We start from the raw sequence: 25,549 nt of genomic DNA on the forward strand, positions 1-25,549 counted from the left end.
ACTTTTAACGGTACATGCATTTATCGAGTTTTTGTCACGAGTTTACTAGAAAAGTTTAGACATCAAGGATATGTTTTGATCTGGATCAGCGACTAACAGTTGTTAGTTTGGTAGTTGAGTAGCTGTAGAACCAAACAAAGGAACAAGTTCCTACATGAATGGCTTTTTAATATGTATTTTGGTAGGTGTTGCCTGTAGAAAAATGAATATGTATTATCTGTTGTCTGTTTATTAAAGGGCACTTTGTGCAATTTTATGTAAAATTACTTTAATCAGCTTAAAAAAAGCTGATGAAAGTGCTCAAGTGTCATTTTAGCTGCTTTTTGTGCATTTTTAAGATTTTGTTTTGAAGCTGTTGCCTTTGTCCAAGTTTTAAGTGTCACTGGTAGCAATGTACTAGCAAATTGTAGATATGCAAAACAGAACTGAAAAAAAAGTTTTAAAATTTGACAGAGTTGCGTAAACTTTCGTATTGGATGAACTTTTGATTCTGATTGGTGGATTCTTCCATCTACTGAGTGTACCTGATACAAGATTCAATCCTTGTCTAATTTATATTATAAGTTAACCTATTTGAGTAAATTTATTCTTGCAACTAGTAGTGTCATCCATGTACATGTATCTTCTACTTAACATGCAAATGTTTAAAAACTATTGCATGGAGGTGTAAGAATGCAACACCATACTAGTTCCTGAAAATGCTGCATGCATTTATATAACTTGTTCCCAGATGTGTTCGGCTCAATTTAACCTGCTTGAGTGCCGTCACTCACATGTCAGAAAGGAACACAACTGTCCTCCAAAAGTACACACTTACCTACGTATACTGTTGCCAGGTGCAAATAGCATGAATGTACTGACACCTGGTGGGTTAAATATTGAACAGGTGTAAACCAACTATTCACACATGTATACTGAGACATATTTCTTATGATGATAATGTATTGCATGGCAGGGCTCGAAATACATTCGTGCAGGTAAAATTGGGGTGTGCAGGTATTTCTGATGTCTACCTGCACCTAACCTGCACTGGTCTATGTACTGCTAGGCTTATATACATGTAGGGGTATGTGGATACTTGCTGCATTCACTATAGATAGCGCGCGCGTTACTAGCCTGTGTACACAAGCTCTTTGTCCAGCGCTTGAAAGAAGCTGGCAAAAAGTAGAGTTTAGTCAGGCTACACTCTTACCACCTATGAGTATTCAGAGTATAAACTATAATTGAAATAATATTGCAGTGGTTTCTGAACAGTTTTTAGTATGATGCATACTTCTTAAAGTTTGAATGGTTCAGGTAAACCAAGAGGTTCAAAAACTTTGTCTGGTGCAGGTAATTTTCAATGTTAGTGCAGGATATTTTGAAGAAAAAAAGTATTTCGAGCCCTGCGTGCATTTTGCTACAGTTTTTCACTCCTTTTAAATTCATGGCAAGAATTTATTTCTGAAACTGTATCTGTATATAGCCGGTATAAACGACCTTCGGCGTAATACACCAGCTTCGCAGGCACGCGGCAGCAGCTGGCTATATTACACCGATCGACTTGTTACACCTAAACCTTGAACATCTAACTCTAGACATTATTTAAAGCTATCTAATGACAATGCCCCTACTGTACTTGGTGACAGCGAGTTCCACTCTGCGATAGTTCTAGGAAAGAATGAATTCTTGAACACCTCAAATGGTTGATAACTCTGGTACTTGAAGGCATGGATATTTCTTCTGGGCTGGTATTAGGTAGTTGGGATGTCCACCAGTTTATTAGTCATTTTGTACATCAGGCATAGTCTGGACATTTTTCTTCTGTCTTCCAGTGACACCCACTGTAGGTTTCTTTTCCTTTCATCTTCAAACTAAGAACTTGAAAACAATGAACATGTTATTTATACTGAATGAATGTTGCATATTTTTGTTCCAGGCCCCAAAAGTTGGTCCAGCAGTAGTTTTATCACATTGAATGGGAAACCTGTACAACTGCCAACCTCTGCTTTCTCTACTAGATCTCCAGCTTAGAGCTGTTTTGAGGTAAGGACATTTTATATATGTTTGCAAATTGAAACGTGTAACTTATTGCTGTGACAATCAAATGTATCTTGAATCACAGTATTTCAAATCTGTCCAGTTGCTTGAGTAACAATTTCCTTACAAGTATATGTCATTACATTGATGTCAAATCTTCATTGACATAAAGACTGTCATTACTAGTATTGGCATAACTGTAAAATGGCAGAAATAGCTGTATTTACTGTACTTACCTGTTATGTAAATGTTGGGACAATGAATTAGTTGAATTACAGTAAAGCCATTTCAAACAATAGCAGCATTGTGTATAATTGCTTGCGACTTAGTGAAAGTTGCAGTATCATTGTTTAAGCACAACTCATTGTTAACTGATAGGCATGACAATGCTTAAAGTTAAACATTAGACGCCAAGTGTCAAATGTCAGGTAATTATGTTTTGTAAGGAGTGATGTGGTTGGCCCTGACATTTGAGTGACAGGCTTTGGGTAAATTTCATTGGCCTAGAGGTCATTACCCTACAGGGGTGAAAGTGAAGCTAGCACATTGGTTAGTTGCTAGGATTTAATAGGAAGGTAGAAAAATACACGGTAAAGGGAAACAAAACTTCTTTTTATTTTTGTCTTATCAATCTTTGTTACATGTTAAATGCCAAAAAATATAACAATTTATTGATTCATGTATATAGGTGATATATGTTTTTGACATATATGCTAAGTACTATATTTTTGACAGTTTCATAGTAAGAATTAAGATGGACCCCAGTGCTCTAATTGATTAAGTGTGGTGGGTTTTCTAACTTGTGGTATGGCTTTCCGTAACTTTGAGGGTTCTCGGGATTTGAACCAAGAACCTCTAGGTTTTAGCCTAACTACTAAAGCCCACCTTGCATTGTTGTGTATACATGTAACTGCAAAGTTGACAAAGTAAGCAGTTTTCCTTTTTTTGTACTGAAGCACAATCCAGCTAATATGTATATAACTAAGGCCAAGGACCAATGACTATATTCAGCACCAACATATAAACATGTTCTGAAGAGGATCTTTTAACTCTCAAGCTAACATAAACATGTTATATAACGAAATGAGCTCTAAAACTGTTTCCTTGTATCTCATAAAATAGATGCTGTACACATATTCATTCTGTTGCACATAACGTATTATAATGTAATTAGTTGTGATGATAGATAAATGTTCAGTTAATTGTAAGCAAAGTCTAGCCCAGTAACATGGCCTGCATATTTCAGATTACAGTCTTTAGATAAGAAAATGGTCTGCACACTGTCTACATGCTGTAAATAGATAACAACTTGTCAAAGTACTTTTTTCAGAAGCATCTTTTAGTTACATAAAATTCAAGTTGCATGGTAGTAGTAAGCCTTTAATGCTTAAGGTATTTGCAAGTTGAAATTTTTACTGTAGTGTTTGACCCTCAAAAATGCTATTTCTTGCATTTTGTTAGGCAAATTTCAAAGCCCTTTATTCTAATTTTGCGAAAGTCTTTTGGCACTGCTAACCCTATGTTGAAAATGTTGTGAAGTTTCAATTTTAGAATCAGGACTATGTTTTGTATAAGAAGTCTCCATAAACAAGAACTTACACTTTTAAAACTGTCAAGTTTGTTCATGTTTCTGTCACTATGGAAGGAGTTCAAAAGAACATGTTAAAGGTATTCAATGCAGTTTTTATGGCTTGGAGCACCGGTTTTCAAAGCCAATATTCTAGTCACTTATCTACACACTGAGTTGAAACTACACTACTTCCAATGTATTATATATTAACACTCATGGAGCAAGAATTCCAAAAATTCTGATGGAAAATGGTTACTGGAAAGGTCCTGGGCTGATTTTAGGGTACCACCCAGAAAATAAAGGGGGCCTGTTTCTGTAGTTTTCAATGCCCAAAGTATGGAATACTGATTGAAATGGGCTAATGTGAAACAGTATGTGTCAATATCACAAAGATTTCTTTATTACCTTCGCCAAGAAGGTTATGTTTTCAGTAGCGTTTGTTCGTCTGTCCGTTTGTCCGTTTGTGAACAGCATAACTCAAGAAGCTTAATATGCAGTGTCATGAAACTTGGTAGGTGGGTAGGTCTTGATGAGACCTAGAAATGATTTGATTTTGGGCCCCCTGGCGGCTTTTGTTGGTACTGCAGCAGAACTTCCAGTTTTGATACCTCGCAATCTGGTTCAGAATATTTCCAGTTTTGCTGCTTTAAAGTTTAAGATTGCATAATGCCTTGACCTTTTCCTCCAAGCAGTGGTCCCACTTAAGGAATCTTGACAGGGCAGCTAGAGTTTGAACTACGGTCAGTCATTGACAGTGTGTCAACCACAATAACAATAAAACCGCATGGGTAAACCCAACTGTAAAACAATAAATTGACACGGGGACTGGCACTACATACCGCTGTACTTCAAAATCTATTTATAACACTTTGTAGCCAAGTTGCTTGAAAGGTTGTTGAATAACCGTTTTAGGTTAGAAGATAGTAAAATCTTGGTGCTGGAATTTTTATCTATAGTTAGCAAGGCTCAAAATTCATTTTTGGGAATACTTGTAGGCACTGCATGCGCAGAATTTTTTTGATGCATGCATAGATCTGGTCTGGACAGCAAAATTCTGTCAAGTAATGGAAAGATACTGCTTGCTACATAGAACAGTGTCACACCATCCTTTGAATTTATGCATGAAGAAATCTGAAATGCTATCAAATTAGTATAACATTATCAGTTTCCAATAAGTACATGTACTCGCCTTTAAAAATGAGTGCTATATCAGTCTTGCCATTGACAAATTGTCTCACTACTTGCAATCACAGTTTAATTTTGCCCTGTATGTGCTTTCAGACATGTAGAGTGTATTGCTGACTCATTCTGTCAAAGTCACCTTGTGCACGTATGCTTGAAGCTTGACGGTATAAAGGTCATACAAGTTATTTCCTGAATGCTATTACCAGAGGTCAAATTTTCTGCAAACTGTTTACAAGATTATATTTATATTCATATAGTATCATGAAATTAAGTATAATCATCATTGGATCAATTTTTGTTTCAAGAAATAGTTTTAGTAGAAGTTTCTACTAAAAAGTACATTTGGTTCTTCCCAAGTTGAATTCTATCTTCTGTTGGCAACGAATTTTAGTGTTGATGGTTGTCAAATTTATCTTTCCTCAATCTAGCCATAGCTGTAAAGCTGATACTCCTATATATGGGGCCAACGTACCCGTATCGTATTACTGCTTTTGTAATAGGTTCTTTTTGTTATTTTACCCTTTGAGGAGGTTATCCCATGTTAAGCAGTGGTGTCAGTTTTAGCTTGTGGCCTGCAGGTCACTTTAACAGGACACTTAACTTAGGCCACACCAGTTTAATTTCTTGGTTAACGGATTTTTCTAGAAAAATAATGGAGCAGGCGGGTGAAAAAAATAAAAATAAAAACAGGCCTATGCATCCTATTATGGCCCAAAATGGTACGATATAAAATTTAAACAATGAATTTTGAACTTTTAACGATACCACTGCATTGAAAGATGGAAAAACTGCAAGTTGTAACTAGGAAGAAAAGGACTGTTTTCAACTGTTCAGGGCAAGATACATGTATGAGCATTTGCAGTTGATTCTGAATTTTTTATTTTTTTGCAAATCAGAAAAAAATGATGCAGGCGAATCCGTTAACCAAGAAATTAAATTGATGTGGCCTAAGGTTGTTGCCCTGTGTAGAATTTAGATTTTATGTATTTTTTACAAGGGATTCAAGGACAATGCAGGGGCTCCATAACCTTCAATGACACCACTTAGGGCATGATGGCTATCATACGCAACACTAGAAAACTCTAGATCCAGTTAATGGGCAATTTTCTATGCATGATAATACCTCATTCATACATATTCTACCCTTGATGGTTAGTGACCTGCATTTAAAACTGTCCAGGAAGGACAATTGCCTTCCTGTATTTTAAAGGCTAGATGAAATTAAAAGTACCGTATGGAATACTGATGATATGCTCTACGCCTATGATTATGAATATATACGGCACTTGCATGTAGATACATGAAACCGGAAATTTTGAATGCTATCAACGACTGCCGTATATTCTTTTCCATTATAGGAATCGCTAGAAATGATTTTGAAGTGTTACAGTGTACAAAATACTTTTTTGAGCAAAAATTAGGTTGCCCATCAGAATTTTAGGTTGCCCCACCCATAAGTTACTACTTTCCTCAAATTAAGTAATGTTACATACATAAGCCTTTGACAATATTTCTAACAGCCTTTAGATAACTGATACTAGTAATAGCCATTAATACCTAAAATTAAAAAGCATGTGCCGGATACAGTGGTGCAAGCCAAGTGGGCATGATTTTGTGCGGGGGGGGGGGGTATCTTAAAAATTCAGGTAGCACACTGGGCTACCTAGGTTCAAAAATAGGTTGCCCCAAGTAAAATTTGGTTGCCCGGGGCAACTGGGCAACCAGATATTTTGCACAATGTGTTATGCATTATATTTTCCTTTCAGGGACCTCCCTAAACAATGGAGCAGTGGAGCTCCTCCACCCAGTCCTTATCTCAGCTCCACCCTGTTAATTTTCAAAACTAGTGTTTTTACACCCTTTTCCAGGGTTCTTTGGTCAAATTTACCGATATTTCGCACCCTCCTCCATTCTGTCCTAAATTTCTGGGGAGATCCCTGCCTTTTATATCGTAGGGTACACACGGACTTAGCGTACCTCAAATAAAGACTGTTGTCAATGAAATATTGCTTGTCACCCTTATCACCAAGAAACTTTAACAACTGATAGCACAGCTTAAAACACTCAAAGTTTCTTTTGATCTTGTTTTTTTGCATGCATACTGAATTTATCACCTACATGTACATGTAGTACTAGTATTTGGTCTACCTCAAAGGTAGGTTTAGAAAATTCTAAGGCCACACCAATTTAATTTCTTGGTTAACGGATTCGCCCGCTTCATTTTTTCCTGATTTGCAAATAAAAATAAAAATTCAGAATCAACTGCAAAATGCTCATATTTTGCCCTGAACAGTTGAAAACAGTCCTTTTCTTCCTAGTTGTTACAGTTATTCCATCTTTCAATGCCATAGTATCATTAAAAGTTCAAAATTCATTGTTTAAATTTTGAACCAGCCTGGTGTGTTGACTTCATGGCTCCTATCGTACCATTTTGGGCCATAATAGGATGCCTACGCCCATTTTTTTTTCGGCCGCCCGCTCCATTATTTTTCTAGAAAAATCCGTTAACCAAGAAATTAAATTGGTGTGGCCTAAGTACAATGTATGTAGAATGGGAAATGTATTAGTGAGTAGATTGACACATCGGCCTAAATGTATTCAGTAAAGGCCTCCCCTATGAAGCACTATCTTCAGCAGGTGTTGTTTACTGTAAATTTTGAAATATTCACAGTGGTTTTATGTGCATGTGTCTCGGCTTTCACGGTGACCCCTCTACCACAAAATCATCACACAGCAAACAATAGAGATGTTCTCTTATGTTCTAACCATAAACTTTGAATACCCAAATGCCTCCCCACTACAAAATTATTTCCCCCCAAATATAAATGAATTTACAGTGTTCTGATAGGAGACTAAGTAATTCCAGAGGACATTTTGAGACCTGTTGGATTTCTCTGGAGGTTTGGGATCCAATTATTTAACCCTTGTCTTGCTAGGGCTGTGTTTTTGTACCATAAGGCCACAGCAAGTAAATTTTATGGATGACACCCTCTACAGACTCCAAATCTAATGCGAGCGGGCGAGAAAAAAACAAACAAGGCTGGCCAAAAAAAACAAGGTTCTTACATTTTGAAATTTGGACTCAATCATTGTACACATGGTTTTGATTCATTGGGAACATCACATATACACAGCCAGCATCAAATATCACTGCATCAAAGTAAGAAACAAAACATTAAATCAGAGCCTTTTCTTGTCTCCTCTCTTCATAGTTATCTGCCATCCACCTTCCGGCTTGTCAACAGACATCTTTGCCCATTTTCGGCATGGTGACCACTGTCAGAGGGCAACACAATTTCTTGTGTTTTCCCAAAATCAGGCGAAACTTAATGCGCGCCGATGTCATCCATAAAAATTACTTGCTGTGGCCTAATTATATAGCATACAAGGTTTGGCAGTAGACAGAAGGTTATTTTTGATTTGGAGAAATTTTCTCTCAACTTTGTACATGCATTATGCTTACATAACACATTTACACAGGTGTGCGTTGGCTTCATTGACAAATATTACATTGCAAAGAATATAGTTCAACCCAAATAACACATAGAGATTTGTAAAGTTGGCTCCACATTTCAGCATTTCTTCATTTTTTTCAAACCTAATTTTGATGAAAATTGGTTGATGCTATTTGATACGTTCTAACCTTCTGATAGCTTTCAAAAAATTTATCCAGTTGCTTGAGCACCAATTCCTTCTGTAATTATAGTTTATATTTTATCATTGTGCAATTGTATACCTGATGCACAATAATTAATGTGCATATGCCTTACATGTTGTTCTGTATCCCCAATCACCCACCCTCTTTCAAAGCTATTGAAGGGTGAATTTTCCATCTGTGCCCTCAAATATGCTTCACTCAACATTGGATCTACTGAGATAAGATAGTGCAAGTCAGTAAGATAAAGTAGGATACATGTTACATGTATGCCCTAATCTAAGAGCAATCGAATTGAATTGAATTTTCACCATTAAACATATGTCAAGGAACATACAATACATGTAAGTACAGATGCTTGAAAGTAAACATTATTCCATATTTTTGCTGAAAGAAATGCTGAGTAAAAGAACCTAAGAAGTGAATTATTATTAAAACCCAAAGGATAAAGCATATCAGTTTATCAATTTTCTAGCATATCCAGTTTAAAGCCAATAATCCCAGTGTGTTTTGGATGACCTCAGCTTGTCTGGTCAAGGTCATTTCTTTCATTACCTTCAACAAGAAGGTTATGTTTTTGATTTTTTGAGTGGGTGTGGTGTGGGTATGAATGTATGTCAATGTCATAACTCCGGTAGCTGTGTTTATGATATTTGGTTTGGAAATATTTAGTAATATTTTGAAGGTACTTTTCAGTCTATAATCTATTCAATAAAATTGTAAGAGTATAACCGTGAATCCAGCCTAGACCAGGGCAAAATGAGATACTTCATGCTGATTGGTCAATATCTTAAATTCAATCAGAGCACCCTGCACTAGAGAGACACAGAAAAAGGTATGAAAGTAGGAGTGGTTCATTTCTCTGTCATTCTCGAGAAAGGCGAATAAAGTCGAAACTGGTCGAATTTTGTCTCATCGCTGTCATTTTCGTAACGCTACGAACCACGTACAACCGTGAACAGTTTCATCAGGTTAGTTAAGTCAAACAGTTTAGGCAACCGAGTGTTTTATTCAGCCGATATTTTAGTGACCGTCTGTCACTTTCCTTTGGGAATGCATCTATAAGCAGCGACACCTGTGCTGTGCAATGTGAACCAGTCAGAATTGCCCCGAGGAAGGTGACAGACGGTCACCGAAACATCCGCTGAATAAAACACATGGTTGCATAAAAAGAGTTTTTATTCAGTAACAGCACAAGTTTTATCATTTCCCTCCCCATAGCATAATGATTGGCAATTGGTGACTGCTTAAAGTTTACTGTAATGTAAAGTACCATGTTGTACAGGGACCCTTTTAATGATTAGCTCCCAAATGGTGTTATGTGCAGCTAAGGAGTTACAGAGCCCAGCCCAGAAAAGAACGAGAAACAGTCATGCCTTCAAATATCAGAGTTATCAAGCAACAATGAAGGTGTTCAAAAACTTGTATTTCCTCAGAACTATCGTAGAGTGGAACTCGTTGCCACCAAGCACAGTTGGGGCATCATCGCTAGGAAGCTTTAAACAACTCCTGCAATTAAATGTGCAAAGATTGAGTGTAACAAGTCGTTCGGTGTGATATAGCTAGCTGCCGCCGCACCACGTGCCTGCAAAGCTGGTGCGTTACATGAAGGGCGGTTATACTGGCTATATATATGTATACAGATACAGAAGCTGGTATGTTACGCCGAAGGGTGGTTATACCGGCTATACAGCTACAGAAGCTGGCGTGTAACGCCGAAGGGCGGTTATACCGGCTATACAGATTCAGAAGCTGGTGTGTTACGCCGAAGGGTGGTTATACCGGCTATACAGCTACAGGAGCTGGTGTGTAACGCCGAAGGGCGGTTATACCGGCTATACAGACACAGATACAGATACATAGAAGTGCAGCTAGCCAACATTCCAATGCTAGATCTGATACTCTTACTACTAGTCTTAGTCTTATTAGTTTATTCTCACGTTTTGTGTTCACGCTACATACACATGGTTGGTCCGCTGTTGGCTGAAATGAAGGTCAAGGTTGAACAGTGATGTCATTTTTTCCAGTTGACTTTGAAGCATTTTATATGACTGTATATGTTGTACTAGGATTTCTTTACTCTTACTTAGGCCAAACCAAATTATTTCCTTGCTTCTCTAATATTTTAAAGTAAAAATTTAGTACGAGGACCATTAAGAGAAAACAGTGGGCTATACTATAGGGAAGAAATCTTGCATCTGACTATTACATGTAGTAGTACGTAGTATATAGAAGTTACAACTCGTCAAATTTATACTACATCATGTATGTATGCCACATGTACATTTCTTGTTTGTCTTCTAATATTATTTTTTAAGTTATATCGGAAACTAATAATAATGATACCACCTTAGACTATTAGATTTATCTTTATAATAAATGAATTCTGACTTCCACAAAGAAAATCGTACTTAGAAAATGTAAATACAATGCAGCAGTTGGCAGAAGGATGTGTATGTAATTGGGAGATCCACAATCTGGCATCTTGCCCTTGACATTTGTATGCCAGCAATGTACTAATGGTGCCCCTTGACTATGATAGTGCCCTAGGCCCAAATGCTGTGTGTTTTTTTTATCAACATCAGCATATATAGAAGAGAGTAACAGTTAATGTGATATATTTATAACTGAACAAGAAGTAATAAAGTGTTAAGTAAAGTTTGTGGTTAAACTCATAAACATATATGATATAAACATCATAACTCAAGAGGATCATAATATTTACTAAAATTTATGATTAGTATGTTGGTGGGTGTAATTGTTTTATTCTGGGTCTCCTAGCAACTATCTAGGGTACTGCAGTGAAATTGTCTGTTTTTTTGTATCTCGTTGTAAACATGCCATATCATCATAATTTTTGCATTGTACTACGAAATTGTATCCAGTTTTGGAGACTTGGGAAGAAATGGTGTTGATTTAGGCCCCCTGGCAGCTTCTTTTGGTCCTGCAGGCATATTTTTGTCAGTATTTTTTGAAGCAAGAATAAGTGTCCGTTGCAATGACCATTCAGTCACCACGTGCTATTTTAGGAAGTGTGATCACCATATCCACTTTCAGTAACGTCAGACAGAGTTCCTAACAAAAACAGATCAGTTGAGTTCTGACACTCGGTCACCCCCTGTAAAATTCTGAACAAGGTCGACATAAGTTGTAGACAAGGACGTCTAAAACGGTCTGCATATCTGTCATTCTGTACGTGTTACCCTTTCAGACAAGGCTGTCACCATGCCAGAGAATAATTACCAGTGTTAGAAATACCCATTTCAGGGCTTGAAATACTAGGTGCATGTGCACCTTAGTGCACCCAAATTTGGAGCTGTGCACCCAATTATTTTCTGTGGGTGCACCAGTGCACCCAAATATTTTCTTAGGTTTACGTATGTAAAGATGTTAAATTTATAGTAGTATACAGCATATTCCTAACGTCTAAGTGTCAGAAAAAAATAAAATCATTGTTACAGTGCTTAGTACTTAGTACAGTACATATTAATTAGTTTTTGTTGACATTCTAACTTATCTTATAAGGTGCACTTGCACCCCCCAAAAAATTGTGCACCCAATGTTTTAGGTTGGGTGCACCTGCACCTATTCCCAAAGATGAATTTTGAGCCCTGCATTTGCAGTCTGCATTTTGCAGAGACGTTTTCACAGCATTTTGCAGAAGAAAATTAAGGAATCTGTAATATTGCAGACTGAAAAAATCAGGCTAGTGGTTCAGTAGTGTTTAAAAGCTTTTGTGTTTACTACTGACTATAAATAATATACAAGTAATTCTGCATGTATTTTTCAAATTGCATTAAAATGCTTGCCAAAATGCAATTTTGTATGCCATGCTATGGGTTTGTATTTGCAGAATTAAGTGGGTGTGTATTTGCAGAAAGTATTTCTGAATTGCAGAACAAAATTTTAACATTCCGCAATATTGCAGAACACTGCGAAAAAAGTATTTCTACAACTGATTACTGTGTAATTTTTTTTATCTTCTACTAAGTTCTAGCACATTTATGTAGGTCCAGAAAGGTTTTTTTTTATTCCTTTGATTGATGATTTTCACCTCTGTGATTTTTAATTTAGAAACATAACTGACAGGGTTTTTGACTGCAATATCGCCAAGCAATAAAGCACATATTTATTCTGTCAGTGGCGAATAAATAACATGTGTAAAAAGGGTTATTTTTGTACATACTTACGTACGTAAGATGTATAATGCAAATAGACCGAAGAGGCGTGGTGTAGGTATAGTGGTTTAATGGTTAACGTCCTTTTAAATTACGTAAACCACCTTTACAAGGTTAGACATGTTTTAGTGTGACCCTTGACCTGTTTGTGTGATTCTATTTACAGTTCAGGGCAGGCAATCCATTCAGGGCAATGACATTAGCAACAATGCTTTTTGATTGGTCCATTCATGTAAACTTAATTAGCCGTGTCTTGTACAGTTTGCAACAAAAGGGGGAGAAAGCTTAGAGAAAGGTGGCTATACAATAGTTCTAATAGTTGATCTCTCAATATAGTATGTTTGATAGTATATTATACATTTGTAATTGCAACTGGCAATTTGCCATTAATTTTAAATAAGGGGTTGGTTGTCAAGGGGGAAATTCAATGAGACATTATCTTTGCTATAGTTAAAGCTGTCAAAGAAAAATTATTATTTTGTATGCTGAAAACCTATCTGATAAGATAAGAAGTCATAAAGTGTACGAAAAACAGTCTTGTTCAGATTCAAAGTGGAGGGGCAGTTTGTTTTCTAGGCATATGGCCACACCAATTTAATTTGTTGGTTCTCGGATTTTTTCAGAAAAAATATGAAGCGACAGGGCGAAAAAAAAAATAAATAAAAAGAGGTGTAGGCATCCCATTATAGGCTTAAATGCTACGGAATGAGCCATGAAGTCAACACAAAAGGCTGGGTTAAAATTTAAACATTGAATTTTAAACTTTTAATCAAACCACTGCAATGATAGATGGGAGAACTGTAACAACTAGGAAGAAAAGGACTTTCCTCAACTGTTGGGGGCAAAATATGAGCATTTTTCAGTTGATTCAGGACCAGAATCAAATTTTTTTTTTTTTTTGCAAATCAGAAAAAAACGAAGAGGCGAATCCGAGAACCAACAAATTAAATTGGTGTGGCCTATGTTGGAATTCACAGCTTGTAGCATACCCAACTAATTGCCAGGATCTAGTGTAGATTGTTCAAATACCAACCAAATCATACTTTATCATGAGACCTCGTGTCATATTTGAATACGTTGATAATGATAACAGATAAGGCATAGAATGACCTGGTCAGGTTATTTTTCTTGCAGAAGATTTCTACCATGGATTTGTCTTGTCATAGTGTCAAACTTTCAAGTATCAGTTTGAGGATTGAGGTGTTCAAAAACTCATTCTTCCATAGAACTATCGCAGAGTGGAACTCGCTGTCACCAAGTACAGTAGGGGCATTATCATTAGATAGCTTGAACCAATGTTTGGAGTTAGATGTTCAAAGGTTAGGGGTAACAAGGCGTTCGGGGTGATATAGCCAGCTGCTGCCGCGCCGTGTGCCTGCAAAGCTGGTGTGTTATGCTGAAGGGCGGTTATACCGGCTATACAGATACAGAAGCTGGTGTGTTACGCTAAAGGGCGGTTATACCGGCTATACAGACACAGATATAGAAGAAAATGAACCACAACATTGAAACCAGATACATTGTTTGACCGCCTGTTACTTTGTTACAGAAGGTGTGAACCATGGACCTGTCAGTGTCCGGTTACGATGAACAGCCGGTCCTGGACACTCGAGCCGCCAGCGCGGCCAGACTGGCTGACCGGGACCACACCGACTTTGACCGTAAGTCTACAACTTGTTGCTTTAAACCTTTAAGTTAGCGTTTTCATTCTACCATTGTTGACATTGTTTATGGTAGGAAGAACTAACAGCCCATATCTTTTGATGGAATCATATTTCATGATATGTAAGAAAGGACAGGCCAAGTTGTTTGCTGAGTTTATTATTGTTTGCCATGTACTTATAAAAAACAATAACAACAGATGCTTTGAATGAATACTTCACCGTCCAAATTCCTTGTTCGCAATCTTTTTACAGTGACAGTTTCTTTCCCCGTACGGCCAAGCTTTGGAATTCCCTCCCTGACAAGTGTTTCCCACCAACCTACAATCTACAGGCTTTCAAATCAAACGTTCACCGCCATCTCTTGACATAGCCATGTTTCTCTCATATTTCTAGTTCAATGCCGAGAAGTGGTTGTATAGGCCTTGCATTGAACCACTCCGTTAAAATTAAAAAAAAGTACTGGAAATTCTCAAAGATAATACTTACTGGTGTTTTGATATCTTTTATGACATTTTCATAATGTTTTTGTTGACAATTTGTTGCTAAAGATGTATTACTATAATTAGTCTTGCCCCAACAAGATACTTAGACCACTGAGATACCTTTCATCTAATGGATATAAAGATGCAATTTTTTGGAAAAAAAATCTGGCAGTTCTGAACTATTAGCATGTCTTAAGTTAAACCAAGTTGGTGCACTACATGTAATGGTGAAGTGTGAGCGTAGTAATACGATACAGTGTTGTTTTTGGTCCTTTCGTATATGCCAACAAGTACTGGGTACTTAGAATACCATAGTAGACTTCTAGGCATGGTTTTAAGAATTGGTCTGAATTGTTGTGTTTTTTGGATGTTTTTTTTAGCATTGTTAACTTCAAGTGATGCATTCATTCATACAGTTTGTTTACGCTTTTGATTTGGTACTTGACATATTTGCAGCTAACTCAGTATCCTAATGGTTTGATAAGAAATTTCATGTTTTTTTCTCTTCTTTTCTTCTTAGGTCACAAGAATGTCTACGTAGGTGTACATGTCCCGCTAAAACACAGACACCAGAAAAAACGTAGCGGTAAAAATGGCCACCACAAGAGCCACAGGAAGAACGACAAGGACAATAAGGACAACGTTCCCACACCTCCAGGTCGGAAATAAGATGCTGCATTGTTATTAAAGAGTACTTAATAAGAAGATCTCTAAGTGTTCCAATTTTGCTTGAGCTATCATGCGTTTAAATGCTTATATAGGGTATCTATATGGACAAGGTGTTAGATGATGTCACTTGAATATGCTCTCGGTCATTATTGGATGATTTCATGGAATGACTTGCTTTCCAGTAGATTATATATGATTTTTATTATTAATAATGGGGTTTTCAGCTATAGTTTTTTTTCTGAGAGAAAGGTTGTAGGATGTTACAGGAAGAAATAATAATTATATTATATCATTAATAATGATAGAGGAAAAGAGTCCAAGACTGGATTCTAATTTTCAAAAGATGCTCCTTGATTGAAATTACTAAAATTATAGCTTGTTGGGAGGAAAAAAAACTTACAGAATGGGAAATTAATTCAAAGTTTGTTTAAATGGAAGCTCGGAAAAAACAAATTTAAGACTATCCTTATTTTGGCATTCAAGGATGACAGAGACACTAAAAAATGGTTACCGGGTGTTGCCTTTCAGTGGCAACCAGCTTTTTAAGAAATTTAAACCTTTTTGAATACTGGACAAGGTGTTCATTTGTCAGTTGAATAATCAGGATTTTGGACATGATATTTGTTTAGAGATACAGTTGTCCAGTCATGCTGTGGTCACATGTTAACAGTCACTATGTACAGTATGGTACAGGCTTGGTTTACATTTGGGGGTGGTGTATGTACCCAACATATAAAGCAAGCGTCCTTCTGTATCAATTATTAACTGGAAAGCTACAATTGTTTTACGTAACTGTACCTTTACACCACATACAGCTCTGAACCATACCTGAATGCTGATGAAAAAATAATAATATATTTAGTGTCTCGTGAGACTTGAATTAAATTTAAGACTTAGGATGTCTCGCTATTCAAAGGCATCCAAAGCAATTACAAGGCAACAAAATGAAAAAAAAATTCTTCATGAGGAAATCTGTATGATGTTGAGTTTTACTGCCATTTCATAGCATATTGAAGCATTTGAAATAGTCCCAAAACAAGCTGAGTTTGTCTGTATTTGTGAGCTTTTTTTAAAATCTTTAATGTTTGTAGATACTTTATTTGTTACAATTATTGTCAATGTACAGAGTCAAAGATAATACAATAATAGGGAACAAAGAAAAAAAACTTAATAAAAAATATACTTCTACTACTACACTTGCTAATATGAGAATTGACTTCTTCTTTGAAGGCAGTGGATAATGAATAGTCCCATGTTCTGCATAATGAGTGGGTTTTGTGATCTTACATAGTAGAAATGCAATGTGTAGTTTAATGTTATCTTGAAACTTCATCTGTGTTGGTAGAAGTCATTATGCAGCATGTTTAAACTGTAATTTCCAACACAAGAAATTGGACTCACCCAAATTTTCGACTGTACAACTCCAGTCTTTGTCAAGGAATGAACAATCCACCGCTTCCGTGACGTCACACAGATAACACACGTGACACCATGAGCAGTGGATCATAGGTTGCAGAAAGTCTGTGGCGCCCCCCGTCTCTGTTGAGGGATGGTTGTAATGCCCTGATGTTATAGTATAGTTTAATGTGTTGTCTCAGTCAACTTTAATGTGTTGTCTGATAAAAGTCTGTGTTGTTTCTCTGTAGTCACCCCTCCCAGCCAGCGTGTACAGTTCATCCTTGGAGGAGATGACGAGACAGAGAAGAAGGAGACTCCCACCATCTTCACTGAGATGGAGGAACTGCACATGGGAGAGGACATGGAGATGGAATGGAAGGAGTGTGCCAGGTACATGTACAGTCTTCTCAACAGGCTGTTTAAGTGTAGGGGCCCCCTATGCTGTGATTTAGACCCCTATACTGTGATTTGGACCCCTATGCTGTGATTTGAACCCCTTATGCTGTGATTTGGACCCCCTATGCTGTGATTTGGACCCCCAATGCTGTGATTTGAACCCCTTATGCTGTGATTTGGACACCTATGCTGTGATTTGAACCCCTATGCTGTGATTTAACCCCCTATGGTGTGATTTGGACCCCTATGCTGTGATTTGGACCCCTATGCTGTGATTTGGAACCCCCTATGCTGTAATTTGGACCCCTATGCTGTGATTTAACCCCCTATATGCTGTAATTTGAGCCCCCTATATGCTGTAATTTGGACCCCTATGCTGTGATTTAACCCCCTATATGCTGTAATTTGGACCCCTATGCTGTGATTTGGACCCATATGCTGTGATTTGAACCCCTATGCTGTGATTTGGACCCCTATGCTGTGATTTGGACCCCTATACTGTAATTTGGACCCCTATGCTGTGATTTGGACCCCTATGCTGTGATTTAACCCCCTATGCTGTGATTTGGACCCCCTATGTTGTGATTTGGACTCTATGTTGTGATTTGGACCCCTATGCTGTGATTTGAACCCCCAAAGCTGTGATTTAACCCCGTATGATGTGACTCAACCCCCTATGCTGTGATTTGAACTCCCTACAATTTAGAATTTGATGTTAAAAATTACACAGGAAAAATGATTATTACAGACTGAGGGAAAACATAACTTTGCAAAATTGCAATGGTGACAGAGTTACAAAATGTATGAGATATAAAATGCCTTTTTGAATGGTTATAAAGGATAGTATTGCATAATTCTTGATCATTTAATGAATTGATCTAAAAGTTAGAAAACTGCTGAAAAGTTAAATGGTCAGAAATCTGTCTCTTTGCTTTTACTTTTAATTACAAAGTACAAATCATAATATTATATTACGAAGGATTTTACTTTCATTCCCCTTACTGCTTGTACTAAAAAACTTTGTCAAGACTGCTTAAAAGAAGATCTTTCTGCCATTTTTAGTAGATACACAACGTAGGTCTTTATCATCTTAAATCATGCAAAGTTGATTTTCACGACTGTGCCCGCCAGACTCCCAATTAAATTTGTCTACAACCTGTCGCTGATTTGATTCTTTACAGCACAGTATTTCTTTCAAGCAGCCTGACTCTTCCATAAAGGCCTCATTTGCATCGGAAGCAGCCTACAGCATTTTGATTGAAGATTCTGTATACAAATTGGGACTTCATAAGCCGCGGTGTAACATAGATAGCTCCTTCAGGCTTAGGCCACACCAATTTAATTTCTTGGTTAACGGATTCGCCCGCTTCATTTTTTTCTGATTTGCAAATAAAAATAAAAATTCAGAATCAACTGCAAAATGCTCATATTTTGCCCTGAACAACTGAAAACAGTCCTTTTCGTTCTAGTTGTTACAAAATTCATTGTTTAAATTTTGAACCAGCCTTTTGTGTTGACTTCATGGCTCCTATCGTACCATTTTGGGCCATAATAGGATGCCTTAAGGCCTGTTTTTTTTTGTTTTTTTTCGCCCGCCCGCGCCATTATTTTTCTAGAAAAATCCGTTAACCAAGAAATTAAATTGGTGTGGCCTTAGACACGACTTCAGAGTGAAGAACAGTCATTGATCTGTTTTGAGACACAGAGAAGTGTAGTTTGAAACCCTTTGGGGAAACGACACCTTTTCTCCATGCAAAAATTAAAGATTCATTGATGCAGAAGCTGAATATAGTCTGAGGTACAACAGGGAAATTGACACTTGGCTGCCTGTACCTTATAACATATGGGGCACAGCATAGGTTAAATGTAGGAGCAACTTGCCACTATTTTGCTATATGATGGCTTAGCTTTTCCTCATTAAATCACAGTGATTCAGACAGAAGTCCATCACGTTAGCAGCTACATTTAAAATGTACTACGCCTGATTTTTTACAGTTTTCGTTGGATGCTTGGTCAACGTTGTGTCAGAATTTTGCCTGTTGCAGATGACATCTTTTCCGACATAACACTTGGAAACTACAGACGGGATGTTAACCATGTATACGCAGATACGACCTTATAACAAGACGTTCTGCCGAAGTGCTATGTGTATAATACATTTACAGGATTCACGCAGGCACAGTACTTTTTGCCGACGTGCTAGGTCCTTCATACCCAAATGACCTCTAAATAGGATGTCATCATACCCATCTAACTAGTATCATAACATGAAATTCCTAGCTTTAATTTGCAATATATTTTGCATTGTCCCACATTAGTCAAAAGCAACACATTAGCTGAATGAAAATAATATACAATGTAGAGAGGTTTACTAGAACACATTCATGCCAAATTTCTTTCGCATATATTGTCAGAATGCACATAAATATTATGTAAGGAAAGTTACGTTTGCCAAAAATTTTCAGTGATTTCAAACATTTTGCATCTAATAGAATTGATGTTGTGACGTTGATAAGGTCCTATTCATGATGTCAAATAATATATTCATGATGATATTCAAATGCACTAAACAAATGTCAACCCATCCTTGGTACAACCTTCAGGAAGGAATTTGTGCTAAATGAATTATTCCAGTCAATGTGACAGGAACATGTAAACAGACAGGGAATTGCTCACTAATTTCATCCCCCATGGAATTTGAATGATTTGATATCAGTTGGAGGGTACTAAATGGGTTTCTAGGTTCCTTGAAGTGATTAAAAACTAAGGCTTCAACATTTATATTATTTCAGTACTTCAAATCACTTACTGTAGCAGACTGCGTTTTAGAACATGAAACAACAAGGACCCAGGCTGTTGAAAAATTGAATTCTGCTGTTTTTTTAAGCCTGATTTTTAACGCAGAGTACATACTGGGATACCCATATACCCCATTATTAGCCTCACATTATGACAGATAATTATTAGTGGGTCTGACACTGAAATTTGCCCCAGGCTGTAATTGATACGATAAATGTAATTTATTGAGGTCTATCATATCCAATATGATTGTAATAACTCATGTGTAGTAATGTTACAGCTTTAATTATATCTGTCTACATTCTAGTTTAGACAACTGCTATGTCATATATCTACATAATTTTATGTCATAACTCATATACAACCTGTTGGAAAAAAAAATCGTAATACAGCATGTACACCCCTCAAACTTCTACATGTATTTCTCTTACTACCTTCAAAGTTATTGCACAAGATCTTTACATGTAAAGCCTAAAATTTTATTTCCAAAATTATAACAGCATTGCATTTTTAATCTAGACATTACATGTCAGTGCCTATTGATACCTAGCAAGGGAGTTTTTATGTCTACTCCAGCCTTCTTCACCAATGACCAATCACCAAAGTCATGTGACCTTCTAGAGACTTGTGATTGGTTGAAAGTGCTAATTAGTTTACTCCTGTCGATGTTTTCTCCACAGATGGGTGAAGTTTGAAGAGGATGTAGAGGAGGGAGGAGAAAGATGGAGTGAATGGCCACCTTGTCTCTGCATAGCCTGTTTGAGCTGTGATTGGTCGAAAGTACTAATTAGTTTATCTTTTGATGTTTTCTCCACAGATGGGTGAAGTTTGAAGAGGATGTAGAGGAGGGAGGAGACAGATGGAGTAAACCCCACGTGGCCACCTTGTCTCTGCACAGCCTGTTTGAGCTGAGAAGTTGTATCCTGACAGGAACTGTCCTCTTGGACATGGATGCCAACCATCTCACAGACATCGCTAGTGGGTATCCCTGTCTTACTTAAGGCTTAGAACCAAGAGGTCCAGAGTTCAAATCCTGACGTGTCACCAATTATGTGCCCTTGGGAAAGGCACTTTACATGATTTTCCTTACTTAACACAGGTGAAAATGAGTATTGTCTATTGCCATCTGCACTGGTGGCAGCATAGAAATAAGTTGAAAACTAGAGAAGTAACATTTACAAAGCAAATGCGTAATGTTTTCCTTTGGACATGGTCTGGTCTGTTAATTACCTTCGCCAAGAAGGTTATGTTTTCAGTAGCGTTTGTCCGTCTGTCTGTCTGTCTGTTTGTGAACAGCATAACTCAAGAAGCTAAGTATGCATTGTCATGAAACTTGGTAGGTGGGTAGGTCTTCATGAGAGCTAGAAATGATTAGATTTTGGGTCCCCTGGCGGCTTCTGTTGGTACTGCAGCAGAACTTCCGGTTTTGATATCTCACGATCTGTACATGCTAGGGTCACGAATTTTGGTTGGTAGATAGCTCTTGGGGTAGGGAAGAAGTGACATAAGTTTGGGCACCCTAGCGGCTTGTTCTGGAACTGCAGGAGCATTTGTTGAAAATTTTTCGAAGGATGATAACTAAGGAACCGGGTGACGGATTGTCATCATTTTTGGTATGTAGGTAGCTGAAGTGATACTTGACATAATCAAATGATAATTATGCAAATCAGGAGCTAATTTGCATAATTAATGAGGAAATTCTAAAACTCTGCATTGTTCGATAATAGGACTATGAAACACTTGTTAAATGTAATTGAGAATGAAAAAAAATCTGAGGATATAGATTATGTAAATGAAGACCTAATTTGCATAATTAATGGAAAATCTTTATAATTTTATAGTTGTAACTGCTGGGAATTTCATACTTGCCACATTTGGAAGTTAAGTAAAGGCGAACAGCAATAAACATAATTTATTCAAATCATGACCTCATTTGCATAATTTATGAGGAAGTGCTATAGTAGCCTTTTTGTTAAGATAAGACTGTCATTGGGTTGAGAATATGATCACCCATGCAAATGAGGATCTTATTTGCAAAATCAATTATTAAAATTGTATAATTCTTCAACCGCAAGGGTTAACATCATTTGGCGAAGGTATGAGATCGTGGAACTCTTGTTCTTACTCAAACACATTCACATACATGTACTACTAGTACTAGTATATGGTGACAGGAGCAGAGCAGACCATGAAATTGCAACATTATGTAACCCAACACCAGTCACCATGGTGACAGACATCAACAAATCATGTCATTGGCCAGGTCAGAGGTTGGTGTTTGGAATAGAAGAAGAAGAGGAAGAACTGGGCAAAAACAATTATTATCTTTTCCTTCGGTAAACATAAAAATGAGTGTGCTGTCACCATGTGTTGGAATAAACAAAAATATATAGTCCATACCTAACATATTTTCTATTTTTCCTTTAAACAGATCTGGTTCTAGATAACATGGTGTTGAAGGGCCAGCTGCAGGAAGAGGACCGTGACAAAGTCCTGAACGCTCTGCTGAGCCGCCATCACCACCAGACCAGGCGTAGCAAAGCAGCCATGTTCCCCATGGTTCCCTCCTTGGCCTCCCTCAGAAGAAACTTCTCCAACCCCAACAAACTCAACGAACAGGGGTCGGAAAGTAAGAGCTTGAAGGCTGATAGCTCTTTGCTTAAATGCATTTTCCCACATTCTTCTAACTTAATCAAAGGCATCCAATGCGATTTCAGAGCAGCAAAACTGGAAATATTCTGAATGAGGCAATCTTTATGATATTGACACATACTGCTTCACATTAGCACATTTCAATCAGTATGTCATACTTTGGTAATAAAAATGGAAAAACAAGCCCCAAGATGAGTCCATTGTTTTATTGGTGGTACCCTAAAAATCAGCCAAGGGCCCTTCCAGTAACCATTTGCTGTCAGAATTTTCGGTAATTTTGTTCCATGAGGGTCAGTTGGTCATTGGGATAGTGTGGTTTCAACTCAGTATGTACTAGATAAATTACTAGAATTATATTGGTTTTGAAAAATTGGATTTCGAAGTCCTAAAAACTGCATTGGATGCCTTTAATAAACTTTGTCACAATTCCAGGGGTTTATGTGTAATACTATCTTATTGTAAAACGTCATTCATTTTATACCTAACTGAAATTTCTAAGAATTTTTGTGATCTCTCTAATATACATGTTTTAATTCTTTGCTTTCTAACACTAAATTTATCATGTGGTTTCTCCTATTGCATGTTTGTCCTCTGTTGTCCTCCTATGTTGTGGTGCTGTCTTGTTTGGTTGTGCCATTGTCCTGGTTGACTCTTGTGTCTTCAGAACTTCACGTGTCTCATTCTGCTCATCACCTTACTCCGTCTTCGTCTCCTCTTTTGGGAGCTTCGCCGGGTAAGGCACGGATTATTTCCGAGCTTCTTGGTTTAATCTTCCTTTGCAGGGCTCGAAATATGTTTTTCTGCATACATGTACATGTATGTGCACTGGTGCAGGTAACATTGAAAATAACCTACACCAGACAAATTCTACCTGCACCACTCAGAATTTAGGAAGTATGGATCATGCTAAAAACTGTTCAGAAACCAATTTTTTTTCATGTGGTAACCTGCACCTATACCTACATGTACATGTACATTAAATTTGTATATTTTGTATAATATTATTATAAACCCAGTACATGGACCAGTGCAGGTTAGGTGCAGGTAGACATCAGAAATACCTGCACAGCTCCAATTTTACCTGCACTAACCTGCATATACCCAGTACATGGACCAGTGCAGGTTAGGTGCAGGTAGACATCAGAAATACCTTCACAGCTCCAATTTTTCTTGCACTAAGGTGCATATGCACCCAGTATTTTGAGCCCTGCTTTGACAAAACCACACTAATTCAACAACTTCAATCCATTCGTTTGCTTGGTATTGAGGAAAAGAAAAGTTTAATGAAAGAAAAAGTTTCCAAAGTGTTTCTGAGGGTTCTTTCTGTACTTGATTTTGTAAAATTGCCAAATGTAGTGGGAAGCATGAAATTGAATTAGTGTGGCTCAGTAGAGCTTTTCTACTTTAGACTGTCAGACTGAGTTTTAGTCTTTTGCTTCATTGCTCTTTTGGCAAAGATACATATAATTTTCTACTAAGTCTACAATCTCTTACATTTCTGTGTCTAATTTTTCTCTCTTTCTATTTGTAGCATAGCTTTGTTTCTTTGTTTTACACTCTGATATTTTGTATTGTTGTCAATATCTTCCACCTCTTCCAGACATCATAGAAAATTTGAAATAAAAGATAAAACAAACAAATTTATAACAAATAACTTTCAACTCCACAATGTGTGATCATTCATATACTATTATTATAGCATAAAATTAAAACATTTTCTACATGTTAAATTTGTAATGACTAGTAATACACTTCTTGGACAAAGGGTTACCAGAATCAGTGTAATAACAGTTGACATGGTGAGTATTTTTCCAATGTATAGGTCAGAGTTCGTTCCCGCGGATTGCGTCCAGTGCGTCCATGCGTTACGAGAGCACGACGCCAGAGGAACCAGGCACGTCCACACCGCCCAGGATTAACAGTACGGCCAGCTTCGCAAAGGTAGCTACGATATACTAAATACACAGTGGACAACATGTATGTTAGAGTTTAAGTTACACAAACTGAAACTAGAAAGGCCGACATTTGCTCGGGAGCAAATGCGGCAGATGGCTTCACCACATCCCCAGTACCAAAAATTGACCTATCCCCCTCCCCATGCAGCAATGGAGTCTTCGTGGTGTGGTGAAGCCATAAAAAACAAACATTTCTGCTGTCGGAAATGTGTCTTTGTTTTACTCCTTTACACAACTAATACACAAAACAGACTCTTATTCTTTGCTGTCTTTGATATATACCAACTGTTCTGTCAAATTTTAAGATTTTTTTCCTAAACATTACGGGCCCATGAACCCTTGAACATTTATTCTATTTATATTGGGACAAACATGTTCAGGACATCAGACAATCATTTCATATCATATCATATCATCATCATGTATGATTGTAGTAGCTAATATGCATTATAGAATTACTCCCAGGTATACTTTCGTAGAGTTTGAACTTTTAGCATCATGATATAATTTAGGTCTCGAAGTACATGTTAGTTAGTTTAAGTATTAAGTACATTTGTAGCTTCTTTTCTTATAAGGCAGTTGATGAGCCTAACTACTAAATAAGTTAAATACATGTAAAACTACAGCCATCATTTTTTGCATAAAAATATTTGTCATTTTTCCCCCATAAAGGACCGATTTCCCCGTAGGAGGTCTTTAATGGTAAAGTTGGTTTGAAAAATGTGTTTTGTGCATTATTTTTTCTTTTCTGTTTTTTTTTATTTCTTTTCATGATACTAGCATCTACAGTGATATACTTTTTGCTGTGCAGCGTGTGTGCCTTAGACGGAAGTACATTGAGTGGTAATAACAGTTTCTTTAGTGTGATATGTTTTGGATTTTCTAATAATTATTATCCAAAATAACCCTTAGACTAAATAGATCTTT

At 37.1% G+C, this 25,549-nt stretch overlaps 1 protein-coding gene across 3 annotated transcripts in view; it reads left to right on the forward strand.

The window, feature by feature from the left end:
* Positions 1-25,549, forward strand: part of LOC109461891 (electrogenic sodium bicarbonate cotransporter 1-like) — a 46,326-nt gene that overhangs the window by 923 nt on the left and 19,854 nt on the right. For 2 of the 3 annotated variants that reach the window (XM_019758362.1, XM_019758364.1), the window contains exons 3-9: positions 1,919-2,025; positions 14,157-14,268; positions 15,274-15,411; positions 17,069-17,210; positions 20,833-20,993; positions 22,447-22,644; positions 24,490-24,608. In XM_019758362.1, the coding sequence (XP_019613921.1) occupies positions 14,169-14,268; positions 15,274-15,411; positions 17,069-17,210; positions 20,833-20,993; positions 22,447-22,644; positions 24,490-24,608 (858 nt within the window). In that variant the 5' untranslated portion in view covers positions 1,919-2,025; positions 14,157-14,168. The remainder of the gene's footprint in view (positions 1-1,918; positions 2,026-14,156; positions 14,269-15,273; positions 15,412-17,068; positions 17,211-20,832; positions 20,994-22,446; positions 22,645-24,489; positions 24,609-25,549) is intronic. The other variant, XM_019758363.1, reaches the window with a different exon arrangement.

The sequence above is a fragment of the Branchiostoma belcheri genome, unplaced genomic scaffold (genome assembly GCF_001625305.1).
Source record: "Branchiostoma belcheri isolate BF01 breed outbred unplaced genomic scaffold, Haploidv18h27 scaffold97, whole genome shotgun sequence".
Taxonomy (NCBI): domain Eukaryota; kingdom Metazoa; phylum Chordata; class Leptocardii; order Amphioxiformes; family Branchiostomatidae; genus Branchiostoma; species Branchiostoma belcheri.